The following is a 12,768-nucleotide window of genomic DNA, read 5'->3' as shown; positions in this document are numbered from 1 at the left end:
CACGACTTCAAAGTCGTCGCTCCTCATGCCTCATTGCAGCAAAAGCCCAAGGAGACCATCTTCAGGCGGAGACAATCATTAGGACAAACCATTTATACATGATCCTAAGGTCATCCATGTTGGGACTACCGCAGCGGAAGACACAGAAACCAAACAGGTCCTAGACCGGATCTATTTAGTTGATTATGCATTCGACTCCAATTTCATGCAATTAACATAGATCTATAGATATAACATCAAATAAACACATAATCATGCATATTCGATATAGATTCGATTGTTACCTCATAATCCATCATTGGATTGACGTTGCTAGTTGCACCACCCGGAGATCCTTGGTTTATCGACCACGCTTAAATCTGAGGAGTAAAAATTCCATGATCATTCCATACCAAGTGGTATGATGATGTGGTATACCTCACCAATAATTCATTAACAAATAGAGATTAAGCCACATAAATCTATTTTCAATTCACAAATCTACTCCATTATCAATTTAAGGAAAGTAGCATAATACTACTACTATTAAATATGGAACAAGTAAGGGAATCCACAATGGTGGCCCTTTTGGACATGCCCAAGCCATCATTTCTTGGGCATGCCCAACAAACTTGGTCTTGCCCATGAAAACTTGGCCACCACAATGGTGGCCCTCCGGGCCACCAATTAAAATTATTTTCTTACATTTTTTATTATATTTTAATTTAGCTAGAATAAAAATTATTGGACTATAATATTAAAAAAAATCTAAATTAGTTTTAAAAAATTTGACAATTACAAGTAAATATATTTATTGAAAATTTGAATTTTAATTATTTCCGTAATTAGGATGTGAATTTAAATCACAATCCTTAATTAAAAAGTTGACCAATTTAATAGGGATTTAATGATTGAGATTGATTTTTTCCTAAATTAATGCAAATTTTTTTGAAAACTACCATTTAATTTTCGTCACATACAATCTCTTTCTCTCTCCACTTCATCTTCTTCACTCCATCTTCCCCAAAACCCTAAAATTAACATAAAAACTGAAAAGAAAAAAAATTAAAATCGGTGGCCAAGGGTCGCGGCTCTCGGCCCTTGCAGTGGCGAGCCGAGAGCTCGGCCCTCTCTCGTCCACCCCCCATGGCCCCGTCCACCTCTCGGCTCAGTAGTGGGGGGCCGCGGCCCTCCCACTCTGGACACTCTAGTAACCATATCCTAGAATTGGTTTGAAATATACTACTACAATATATATGCATATTAACTTCACAACATAATAGCACTATTTTACCCACAAAAATGTAATCATAGTATTACATTATTTTCATGTTATAATCGTTTGATAGTGGAGTACTATTTAGGATTCGATGTGTAAGAATTTTTGTCTTCATTTTATATTTATATATATATACAAAAAAATAATGGAAATAAAATTTATGTCTACAACTTATATTTTCTTAGTAGTAATAGATTATACTACTAGTTTTCAACTATTAGCATGTAAAAAATTAAGAAAATTTTATAAACAAGAAAATAAAAAAACTAAAAATAAAATATTCTTATATGATTTTAAATAGAATAGCATGAAGATCACCGAAATTATAATCTTATAAAACTTACTCGGTAGCTAGTACATAATACGTTTCTAACTTTCATAAACAAAAAAAATATAAATACTAAAGCTATCACAAAAATTCTTACCCATCAAATCTTAAAATAGTATATTATCAAACGATTATAACGTGAAAGTAATAAAAAACTATGATTACTTTTTTTTTGGGTAAAATATTAGTATATTATGAAGATAGTATACATATATATTGGAGTATATTTCAAACCAGTTCTAGGATATGGTTATTCCATATTTGATATTAGAGCACTAGTGTCCTTTTACCTTTAGAATACAAAATCCTTCCAACCACATGCTGCCACGTGACAGGTATAAGCAACATAATAACGATATTAAACACCAAAGGATGACATATAAGAATTATCTCGGATTGCATAAAAGACAGTTTATGTTGCATTAATGCAATTTATTTTGCATTTTAGTCTACAATGCAAAATAAATTGCATTTAATGCAACATAAACAATCTTTTATGTAATTCGTTTATCTAAGTCATTCACTAAGTTTGTTGCTTATATATGTCACGTGGCAGCATACGGTTGGAAGAATGTTGTGATTCTAATTTGAGTTATTTTTTAAGTAAACCTTCATGCATCTAAAACATATTCTTCTTACTTCAACTAAAACTAGCTAGTTATGATTTACCGAATAATTAAATTATGTTTTTCTTTTTGTTTTAATTTATTATTCATGTTTTAGTTCATATTAATTAAATAATAATGGATTGTTCCGTAGATAAATCCAAAAACGAATTTGATTTTTGTGTATCATTGACGAAGTTTTCTACACCAAAAATGAGTTTGATGTATGATTACATACGGTCTTAGAACTAATATTTTTTTTTTCTACAAATCCATCAGCTTTCCTAGAAAATTAATAAAGTTAGATATATAGTCCAAATATAGAGAGAGCCAGAGCTCTCAACTCTCATACTAAGCTATCGATGAATCTCTCGAGAACCTCAAGCTTGATTCTCATCAATCTACTGCACCCAATGTGTGTTGCTTTTCTTTCATAACCATTTAACTCTTTGTTAATTGCACTACATCCACATATATCATGTTTAAATATGTAAATGGCCAACTTGGAGGTTTAATATGTCTGAAATCATTTCCAATAAATCAAAATTTGAATAAATATACTAAAAGATAGGCATGCTGTCAAAAAACAAAGTAAATCACATAAGATGATCTACTTGCATCCCAGTTATTGAATGACCATAATCTTCTCAACTAAATAAAATTGCAAACTTGCAATGAACAAATTTGAAAATCTAGTTAGCAGTTGCAAACTTGCAATCACCAAACTGAACAAAATTTTGTTTATTGGTCAACAAAAAGCTAAAATAAGTGGGCCAAAATGCAAGTAAATTGTTTCATAGCATCATATCTCTCCAAACAAATAATACATGAAGATAGCAAAGCAATGCTTTTAGGGTGATTTACACATTCTTACTGCTGTTGATCGAGCAAAATATATGTCCAAATACAAAAGAAAAAGACGAAGCATATCTGTGCTATCTTATTGTGCAGTAGAATAATTCGTCGGCACAGACTATTTCATGTCAATAGAAAATCTCCCACTTAACCACACAACTTATTGTTGAAAGTATGAACAAATACTCTCAGCATCTTCCCATCAACCAAGGGCTGGATGCAAACAACAACTTACATAAATATGCAATGATGATGAGACTTACTAAAATATGAAAACAACGCTATCATGCACTCTCGACTTCTGGTTCTGGGCAACACATTCAGATATCCACATCAAATTCCTGATCTCCTGCTCTCTCAACCTCATGTAAGCAAAGAATACAGCGTAATGGAACTGCATAAACCAAAGTGAGGATATCAGCTTTGTGTATTCATGAATCGCTAAAAAGTTCATACGAGTAATACATAGAATGTTTGTTATCATGCATACAATTACAGAAATATAGTTTAAAGTAACTGGTAATAAATGATAGTACTATCATCTTAAAAATATTTTAACATCAAGTTCCGAAAATAAACCTGCTGTTCAAATGATAAGCAAAGTCGTTTCACTTCCTCTTCATAAAATGCCTTGTCAAGCATCTGGCTTTCGCCATAGGATAATTTGGAAAAGATGGACTGATATGGAGGATACTTCTCCATGGCACCACGAACCTAGAAAGTTCGGCAAAAATGAATGAGTTGCTTGAAAAACTAGAGAATTTGATGAAGATGACAAAATACTGAATGAGAAGGCCACAATTATAGGAATAAATTTAAAACAGCTGAGTATACGTCGAAATGATTCTAGACCTTAACTACTGCACTGTCACCACAAACTAACTTATTTCACAGTATGATATAGGATGCAAAAGAGAGCCCTCCAAAATTGGGGGTGCCATTATTAACTTGACAAAATTGAAAAAGAACCACTTAAACATGACAGCTAGATGAGCAACATCATGCAATAACCAACGACCATATAGTATATGATAAAGAAAATTAGTAAGGATGGAAAGCAAGCATGCAGCAAGTTTGTTTCGAAATAATTTATCTTATTCAGGTCTTAATATGTGTGCTTTTGTTTGGATAGAAGATTGAAAAGTGCATCAGTTACAAAGATCTTCAAGCATCATACTGTAAATAGGTTTTAACACTTAAAATAAAGAATATCATAGTCTAAAACTCTAAATGCCTAGACCCTGAAGAAAAAAAATAAAGTTGGTGTAACTTCTCTGAGGTATGCAACACTGGCCCATCACATCTTTTTCTTTTGTTGTTGGGGGGGGGGGGGGGTTGCAAAACATGCAAAACACACACAAATAAAATTGGCAAAATTACCACTTAACAATCAAACCTGAAAACAAACTAAAAACTCTTCCTGGAAGAGAGTATATGAAGCAAAGTTATTAAGTACCTGGTCTATATCCTCACAAATAGCAAGCTCCTCATGACCATAAGGATATCTATCAAATAAGAATGAGTTAGTGGCAGGAAAAGAGGCACCAGAAAACCAGATAAAGAATGTAGAATCCTCACAGCAAGCCAAAATTAGAATAAAGCTTCCTACGATCCTCCCGAGTAAGCTCAGTGCCAATGCTGGAGAAAGGAGCATGAGGGGTCAAAATACTGTACTGGAACTAATACTAAGAAAATTTATCATGGATTGGAACCTGTTTATAGTGATATTGACTGCTCTTCTATCAGCCTCAAATGCCAGGAGGTCAGACATAATCTCAGCGGTGGCCCCACCAAGTTTCTGTATGCAGGTTTTTAAGTTATAAAAATAAAAAAACAGATTAAAAATATAGAAAAGCAAAGGATCTTTTAGACACTCAAAAATGACCACTTACCTGGCAAAACCTGTAAAAATCCTCAAGGTATGCCTTGTAAAGTGTATTCCTCATGATTTCTATGTTCATATCATCCAAGTCCTATAAAAATTCCAAATAATAGACAAGTTCAAACTTCAAACACTTGAAATACAAGTCTGTGTTCATATATTTTGGCAAAAGAAATTAATTCAATGTAGGCAAAACGATAATGGTGAGTACTCCCTCTGTCCCTTGTTAAGTGATTCATATTCCTTTTTCGGACGTGCCAAGCTAAGTGAGTCATTTCCTTTTTTGGCATTCTCTTTCTTACTTTTTCCTCTCTACTTTTCATCTATCTTACTTTATTCTTTCCACTTAACTAACAAAACCCCATTTTCTTATATTCCGTGTCGAAAAGAAATGTCTCACTTAGTGAGGGATGGAGGAGTAGTATATAAGTGCAGAATAAAGTCAGACCAAAATCAGTAATTGTGTGGACACAATAATCCAAATTTTGAAAATTTAAAAGAGATAAAGAAGAACAACAAGGGGGAGAAGGCAGCAGTTAATGAAGACCTCAGAAGTTATGCACTCAGAGAAGTATGGAGCCAAGGGTGTGTCGACAAGCACGAGTCTGTATAGTTCTCTCATGTTCTGGGCTACCGCCAGAGTGGCAATGCTGTAGAAATGAATGGCTGAGTTATTTTGCGGAAAAAAAAAACAGATAGTATCCAAATGTTTGATTGAGATATACTACCTGTCAAACATTCCCAACGGATGACATTTCTCCAACAGTTCTTGAACATCTCTCTCATGCAAAGTTCCAGTGACAATTAGCACGACATTGTCAATCATGTGACCATATCTGCATAATAACCAAACAATCAAGGTTAAAAATGATTATTTATGTCCTTTCTTTAGGTAGTGTAAAGCATGTATCACTAGTATCATAAAGCTTGGGAAGAAGAGCAAAGGGTATCCCCAACAAAAAAATGCATGATATTAAACTAACAAACTTCAGATTGTCATGTCTCCACACATATAACATATTCAATAGCATCTAGAAATTCTCTAAAACTCATTTTAGTATGACCGGCCTCATTGTTTAAAAAAATAGGTAAGTAACATATCTGATTAACCTTTAAAAATAACCAAGGAAACAATATAAGCATGTCTCGGGCTTGTCGTGAACACCAAAAAGTAACTGGTTAAGATGTCTTTTAATATTATACTACATTCAAATATACCCACACTAAAGATTCGTTTGACAAGAAAGATGAGATGAGATAAGACAAAATATGAGAAAAACACAAACATTTTAGATCAAATAACTTTATTATCTTTAAGTTATCTATCTTAGCAAACAGCCCCTAAAGATATGTACAGTACACAAGCACATGTTACAAACTATGAATCTGGAAAAGGCTTTCCTTTCACTTGATCGGAAAGAATCCCAAAAGTGAAAAGGAGCTACTTGCATTTTTGAAGGTTTGCTACTTTCTTCTCCCATAACGGTATCCCGTCAATTGATCAATTGAGTTGAAAAATAAGTCAAAGAGAAACTGTGGAAGAGATATATACATACGTGATGTACTCTAGAAAGGTTGACAGGGGCTCAGTAGCTTGGGTCAGCATGTGTTTATACTCATCGACCAGTTTAAGGGTGCATTTCTCCACTATTGTTGTCGTGTGCAATGGAGATGGCTCTGCATTAAAAACACAACCAAAAAGAGTTGAAGGTTGAGAGGCAAGGATAATCACAAGAAAGCAAAAAAAACTACTACTAACAAACTGACAATCATGTCTGTCACTACTAATGAAATGAGCAACTATCGACTACAGAGACCAACTAATTGTATACAGCAGGCAAATTTGGAAAATAAGTTCAACAAGAAAAAACAGGCGAATTGTCCTACTGACCCCAACAACGAGCAAGCTCTTTTAAGATCAAGGGGAATTTCTCATAGGCTTGTAAAAGAAAAGGTATGTGATAACTGATAACAGTAACAAATTAACTTGATTCTATAAGACAAAACCTGACAATGCTCACATAAGAACATGACCCAACAAGCAAAATTAGCAAGAGTCACTTCATTAAAGCAAATTGTGAACAGAAACTTGATCAACGACTTTACCGGAATGCACTAATTACATAATCGTCCCCTGATCTCAAAAATATTCCCCCAAAACGAAAAAATTACACCTTCCGGGTCTAATTTCACACGAAATCACACAATCAGAGATTAAATCGAAGCGGATCAACCTCACAGCGAACAGAATGGAAATCCGATCATCAATTTCGAAATATCAAATCCGGTAGCTAACTAAGAATCGGAATATGAAATTAGTGAATTGACTAACCGTTTTGGAGGTAGGGTCCGTACTCGGTGGCGGAGAGGTGCATTTTGATGTCGTCTAGGGTTTCGCACTGGCATAAGTTGTTGTAATCAGCGGCGGTGAGGAGGCCAGAGCGATAGCCCCGGACGATGGCCTCGAGGTAACCGCCATGGATGTTGAAGGTCATAGCTTCGAATCCGTACATGGTTGGATGCCACAGATCTGAAGCGCGATCGCAATCGGTAAGAAGTAAGAACCTTGAGATCGAGATTTGTCGAGGTGGATGGATTACTGCATGTACTTATATTTGATCTAATATCTCTAAAATAAACATATTTATTTATCGCCACGTAGCCTAATTTAATTTTAGAATAAATAAATTAAATATTGCGAATTATTCAAAATTTCATAAAAAAAACAATATTTAGTTTTTTTCAATTTTGATAATGAATTGTGGGTGTCATGTCCACTGAATTTTAAAATACATCTTTATTACTATAAGTTTTCAACATTCACATGTTTCCTCTCAATAATTAAATTTGAAAAGGGTATTTGTTGTAGAGTTGAGAGGAAAAATACATAGAGTAATAAAAAACCATTTTAGTTACATTATAATCCATCTATAGTTTAGCAATTGATATATTTTGAATAGTGTAATAAATAATAGAATTGAATATTTTAGAAACTTCATTATTCATTTAAAAGAAATAGTCAAATAAACCAGAAATTTTCAAATTTTATTCTTTTATACATTTCGACTAATTTATAAAAAGCAGTAATTGAACTTTATTTATGTCAGAAAATAAAATAAAATAAAAAAAGAAATATAGCACTACTGAGCAGCTTCGTTTCGTTCACTCTAACTAAGTCAATTCCGCAGTTGAGATCCAAACACCAATCCATCGCCGCCGCAAAAATGCCGCCGGCCGCCCTCCTCCTCCTTCTTCTCCACCACCTCCTCCTTACCTCCGCCGCCCCGATCTCCGGCCTCGACTCCTTCCTCTCCCTCCAAGCCCGCAAAGATCCCCCCGCCTCCAACGACTCCTTCCTCTCCCTCCCCTCCTCCATCAAAACCTCCCTCTCCCACCCCCTCCCCACCCACTGCCGCTGGCTCTACGACACCTACCTCTCCTCCGACCCCGATCTCTCGCCTCCCCGTCCCAGAAGCCTTCCAAAGAGCCCAAACCCTAAAACTCAAAGTAAAAGGCCTCTTCCTCACCAACCCCTCCAACCCCCTCGGCACCGCCCTCTCCGCTTCAAGAACTCCACCTCCTCCTCTCCTTCTCCCTCTCCCACTCCCTCCACATGCGTCAGCGACGAGATCTACACCGCCGACCGCGAAGTCGCTTCCCGACCCCCTCTCCCTCACCATCTCCCCTCCCACTTCCACTCCCATCCGCTCCTCCCTCACCCCCTGTGCCCCACTCCCTCGTCGATCAATGATCATCCGCGACGATTTCGACAAGGAGAAACACGCCAATTCCTTCCACATCTACATCATCCACCTCGGTTCGCAGCAGACCAAACCCTACGCTTACAGTTATACCCCCGGCGAGAGCTCCCCCGGTTCGACCAAATGCCTCGGCACAATCTGGACCGGAAAAGACCGCTATTTATGGATCGATTTGGGAGCTGGACCGGTCGATTACGGTCCTGCTTTATCCGGCGATGGAGTTATCCCCAAAGGTGAGTTTCATCCGATGGCAGCGCTCCATGGCCGGCCTAAATCTCAGAAGGCGCTGCTCTCTGACTTGGCGTCGCTTGTGTCGAGTGCTTATCAGGTACTGCTGGTTCCATCTCTGAGGATTCCTGTGCCTTTTGAAAGTAAATTGGTTGTTCAATTCATTCATATCAGTGGCGGTGAAGGTTTTGGTAGTGGTAGTGTGGGATTGGATTGGAATTCAATTGAGAGGAATTTCAGAGATGATGTTAATGACCGTGGATTGTTGGTTGGGGACCAGAGCTTGAGTTTCAAGAGATATGAATTGAAGTATTCAGAGTGCTCTATATGTTCGTTTGCGATTGCTAGGGCTACCACTTCATACACGTCTAGATACTTGTTTGATAACTATACTTTGATTGTGAGTGAGTATTTGGATTCGAAGCGTTTGCATCAGACGATTTTGGAATCTAATAATGAGTTTAGGAGGGTGGGTAGGATTCCTGAGGAGGAATTCGGGAGAATTCTTCCAGTGTATGTCTTTGATCTTGATATCAATGCGATACTGTTGCTCGACCGGTATCACCAGTCCGTGGCGTTTAAGGACATGGTGATAGCGATCAGGACGAAGAGCACGCAGGCTGTGAGTGACTACAGCTGCAATGGGCACCACGTGTTCATACAGACTCGTGAGCTTGAGAGGCCGTTGGTAGGCTCGATCTTGCAGAGTATGTGGGGCGTTTCTCCAACTCATACGGTATGGAGCCCGAGGCACAACAGCTCGCTCATGGACTATACGTGGAGCGTTGGACAGACCCCGTTTGGGCCGTTCTCGGAGATGCCCACATTGTCTTTTGTCCAGAAGGATGCTGCCCGTAGGAATGTGTTCCTTACTTCGTTGAACTACAGCGTCACGAGTGGGATTGATGTTCTTGAGTCGATTGCTGCACATGGCGGGGAGAGGAAGCTTCTGGGGCATAACAGGCGGACTGAGTTCTACCAGAGGTGGAACTTGTTTAGGTACAAGCTGGAGAAGTCAATCTCTGCTCTTTCACATTTTGACTACGAGATGGCATTGTACTACCTGAGGTCATCTGATCACGACCTGTATGGGATGCACTCGCTCGTGTACCAAGCGTCCCAGGAGCTGGAGGCGTCGCTTGTCTGCTTCAAGGATCCACCGTTTCCATGGGCGTCCTTTCTCATGTCTGTTGGGATTTGTATTGCTTTGGTCTACGCATGTGCGAAAAGGGACAAGTTTTTTCAAAACAAGAGGAAACAGTTTTGAGGTTTTGCAAATGTTAGGCTTCTTAGCATGTCTGGATCAACAAATCTGTATTTCAAGTGGAGAGGTGATTGCAATGTATAATTCACTGGTTCGAGGAATGGATTTTTGTTCAGCTTTATACTTGATTTGCCCAGCAAATATAGTTTTACTTCTCTTACATTGATTCATGATATGTTACATTGATGCTTTGTGAGGTCGGAATTGCAAAGTTTGAATCAAGATTTGTTATGTTCATTTTTCGGAGTATGAAGTTTTGAATTGTTGATACTGCAGACTTGAGGACATGATGAATTTTGTTGTCATAATCTTGAATTAAAACCATGCTGAATCTACCTCGATCTTTCTTTCTTAATCTTAATGTTGAAATGAATGTTTGAACAATCAGAAAATAAGCAGTCACGACTGAGAAAAGAACTGATGAAGATACATTTCCAAAAACCATGTTTCGAGGGACACTGTCACAATGGTGAAAAGGCAGAAGAAAAATCTTCATATATACATATATTTGCAGGTGAAAACTGTAAATAGAGGTTTGTGACCATGATGGAGTTATCCTTGCAGCTCAATCCAATGGCTATTTGAAGTCAGTGAAAATGGGACACTGTAGAACATATCCCTGCCTTCATTGCTTTGTTGCAGGTTGTTCATTTTTTCATCACCACTCTCTTCTCCTGACAGATTTGAGTTCTTCTCAACCAGTTCCTTGAAGATCGAAGATCTCAGCAGTAGACCTAAAGCTGTTGGAGACGAGGACTTGTTGCACGAGCCTAATCCAGTGTTTCTTCTGAACTCCTCCTGCATGCTCGTGGCCATGGGGTTTATCTTGCAAGGCTTTGCTGGTAAGCACGAAAAGTGTGGTTTTTTACTCAAGCAAAGAGGTGATAGCGCATCTGGTTGATTTGTGCTTGCTTTCAATTCCTGAAGAGGGACTGAATTGTTTGCTCTCGGATTTAACCATCTAATGTAGGAGCTCAACTCAAAGTTGGTGACTGCATTCGTTCCTCTGTATTCTATTGCTGCTATATCGTATGCTCGTGCAGCCTCTTCTTCGGTACCTACACACATAAATTCTCATGATGTTTAGAACCAGTGCTTTTCTAATGTTCAATTTTTTTCTTTTTATTCGTGTTTTTCGCTGAATTTCACTTACTGTAGGTGCCGAGGTAGAGGTACTTATTTCCAAAAACTCTTCCAATCCTGGCTTCCCATCTTCCATTCTGATGATGTCTGCATTAATTTACATAGATGAGTTCAGAAATCACTGACAATAGCTACACGAAAAGAGAAAAAAAAAATCGTTTTTTTCTGGATTATATACCTAGCCACTCCTCTGTATATTGATGCCCCTCTTGAAAAACCACTGCTCTTTCTGCAAATATGAAGATTTTTTTTGGTTTAATTGATTCATATCCGGAACAGAAAAAAACTTGTTTCATCGGCTTAAACAGTTGAAATTTACCTTCTCAAAGAGGCTAGGTACTCTTCCTTTGTTGCAGTCTGCATTATATGAAGTTCTTTCTCATAATCTGGTATCTGCAGCAGTGAATAGATGAGTATTTTATAGGTATGTGGTTTGTTTACCATTACACGTTTTTCATGTCTAGATTACTTACCGGGAAATTAGTGAAAGTCGACGTCCCCCAATACTTCAACGCAGCTAGATCATAAGCTCTTGCTGCAGCTTCCTCATCATCATATGCACCTGAAAGAATATTTGAAAGCTAATGTTTATGTTCGTCTTGAACAGTGTCATTGAGATTCATGGTGAAAAACAACGAGTTTGTACTCACCAAGATAGACTGTTGCCGTTTTTGATATCCATAGCAGAATCCAACATGAAACAATACACAGGTTTCATGTCAAGAACTGTAAGTAATAAGAGTAGAAAAAGAGGAGAATGGTTATGGCTATTCACCTTGCTTTCCCTTTTTCTTCTGAGTAACATTCCATGTAAGTTTGTCCCATAAATGTGCCTCGTATCTTCCTGTCCACTTATGCCTGCTGACGCCTCTGAATCTTGAACTCCTCTTGACAGTTTTTGGAGCAGAAATCGAGTCACTCTCTTGCTGCTGCACCGGCTGTGTGCTGCCAAGCACAGAAGCAGTTGCGCCTCTTCTTCTACGCTTCACACACTTCATCTCAGGAGCTGCGCAGTCTGTCATGCATGAGTACTGCCTCTTCACGTACACTTCACTTTCTCCCAAAGCCATTTCCATTTTTACTGTGTTTCGTCTCTTGCAAATGTTCTATGAAAGACGATTGCCTGATATACAGGAATGCGAAACCACATGCTTATATAAGGCCTATGCTTCTTCTGGTCTCATTATGTCTTGTCCAATGTTGCCATGTCCTTTATCGTATGAGGACAGAAAGGGGGATGTTTCCAATGACACTCGTTTTTGAGTTTGAGACAACGCTAATACAGTCTTTGTAGGGTATCTAGAAAAGCAGCCTCCCATTTGGATCAGTTAACTCAAGAGTTACATTTGTTTAACTCTTGATATAGAATATGTTGTTCTTCATTCCCAAGGGCCATCTTCATTCCAGTTTGTCTTGTCTGCTTCTAACATCGGACTTACCAATG

General features: G+C 37.8%; 3 protein-coding genes across 3 annotated transcripts; 1 reads left to right on the top strand and 2 right to left on the bottom strand.

Annotated features, from left to right (window-relative positions):
• Positions 1-2,970: 2,970 nt before the first annotated feature.
• On the bottom strand, positions 2,971-7,527 carry LOC125198573 (V-type proton ATPase subunit d2). The gene is made up of 10 exons (XM_048096892.1): positions 7,261-7,527; positions 6,485-6,605; positions 5,657-5,764; positions 5,476-5,578; positions 4,939-5,019; positions 4,759-4,844; positions 4,625-4,684; positions 4,503-4,551; positions 3,626-3,760; positions 2,971-3,440 (listed from the first exon to the last, which is right to left on the bottom strand). The coding sequence occupies exons 1-10, from the start codon at positions 7,439-7,441 to the stop codon at positions 3,309-3,311; spliced, it is 1,056 nt and encodes a 351-aa protein (XP_047952849.1). The 5' UTR covers positions 7,442-7,527; the 3' UTR covers positions 2,971-3,308.
• Positions 7,528-8,085: 558 nt separating this feature from the next.
• Positions 8,086-10,302, top strand: LOC125198562. Its single transcript, XM_048096880.1, has 2 exons — positions 8,086-8,435; positions 8,551-10,302. Exons 1-2 carry the CDS (start codon positions 8,153-8,155, stop codon positions 10,182-10,184), a joined length of 1,917 nt encoding a protein of 638 aa, XP_047952837.1. The 5' UTR covers positions 8,086-8,152; the 3' UTR covers positions 10,185-10,302.
• A 333-nt stretch (positions 10,303-10,635) lies between these two features.
• Positions 10,636-12,346, bottom strand: LOC125198561 (AP2-like ethylene-responsive transcription factor At1g79700). The gene is made up of 7 exons (XM_048096879.1): positions 12,100-12,346; positions 11,975-11,983; positions 11,798-11,886; positions 11,644-11,717; positions 11,503-11,553; positions 11,335-11,411; positions 10,636-11,239 (listed from the first exon to the last, which is right to left on the bottom strand). Exons 1-7 carry the CDS (start codon positions 12,344-12,346, stop codon positions 10,734-10,736), a joined length of 1,053 nt encoding a protein of 350 aa, XP_047952836.1. The 3' UTR covers positions 10,636-10,733.
• Between the last annotated feature and the right edge of the window lie 422 nt (positions 12,347-12,768).

This window comes from Salvia hispanica, unplaced genomic scaffold (assembly GCF_023119035.1).
Source record: "Salvia hispanica cultivar TCC Black 2014 unplaced genomic scaffold, UniMelb_Shisp_WGS_1.0 HiC_scaffold_167, whole genome shotgun sequence".
In the NCBI taxonomy this organism is placed as follows: domain Eukaryota; kingdom Viridiplantae; phylum Streptophyta; class Magnoliopsida; order Lamiales; family Lamiaceae; genus Salvia; species Salvia hispanica.
Note: the sequence above shows the minus strand (reverse complement) of the source record. Positions and strands in the feature narration are given on the sequence as shown.

Excerpts from the sequence above, each read along its gene's own strand:
- LOC125198573 (XM_048096892.1), bottom strand. The coding sequence starts at position 7,441 with ATGTACGGATTCGAAGCTATGACCTTCAACATCCATGGCGGTTACCTC. Across the intron at positions 4,845-4,938 it reads ATTTTTACAGGTTTTGCCAG|AAACTTGGTGGGGCCACCGC; the intron begins GTAAGTGGTCAT and ends ACCTGCATACAG. Across the intron at positions 4,552-4,624 it reads TATTCTAATTTTGGCTTGCT|ATATCCTTATGGTCATGAGG; the intron begins GTGAGGATTCTA and ends CTTATTTGATAG.
- LOC125198562 (XM_048096880.1), top strand. The coding sequence starts at position 8,153 with ATGCCGCCGGCCGCCCTCCTCCTCCTTCTTCTCCACCACCTCCTCCTT. Across the intron at positions 8,436-8,550 it reads CCCAAACCCTAAAACTCAAA|CGACGAGATCTACACCGCCG; the intron begins GTAAAAGGCCTC and ends CACATGCGTCAG.
- LOC125198561 (XM_048096879.1), bottom strand. The coding sequence starts at position 12,346 with ATGACAGACTGCGCAGCTCCTGAGATGAAGTGTGTGAAGCGTAGAAGA. Across the intron at positions 11,718-11,797 it reads CGACTTTCACTAATTTCCCG|ATACCAGATTATGAGAAAGA; the intron begins GTAAGTAATCTA and ends TCACTGCTGCAG. Across the intron at positions 11,412-11,502 it reads ATATACAGAGGAGTGGCTAG|ACATCATCAGAATGGAAGAT; the intron begins GTATATAATCCA and ends AAATTAATGCAG.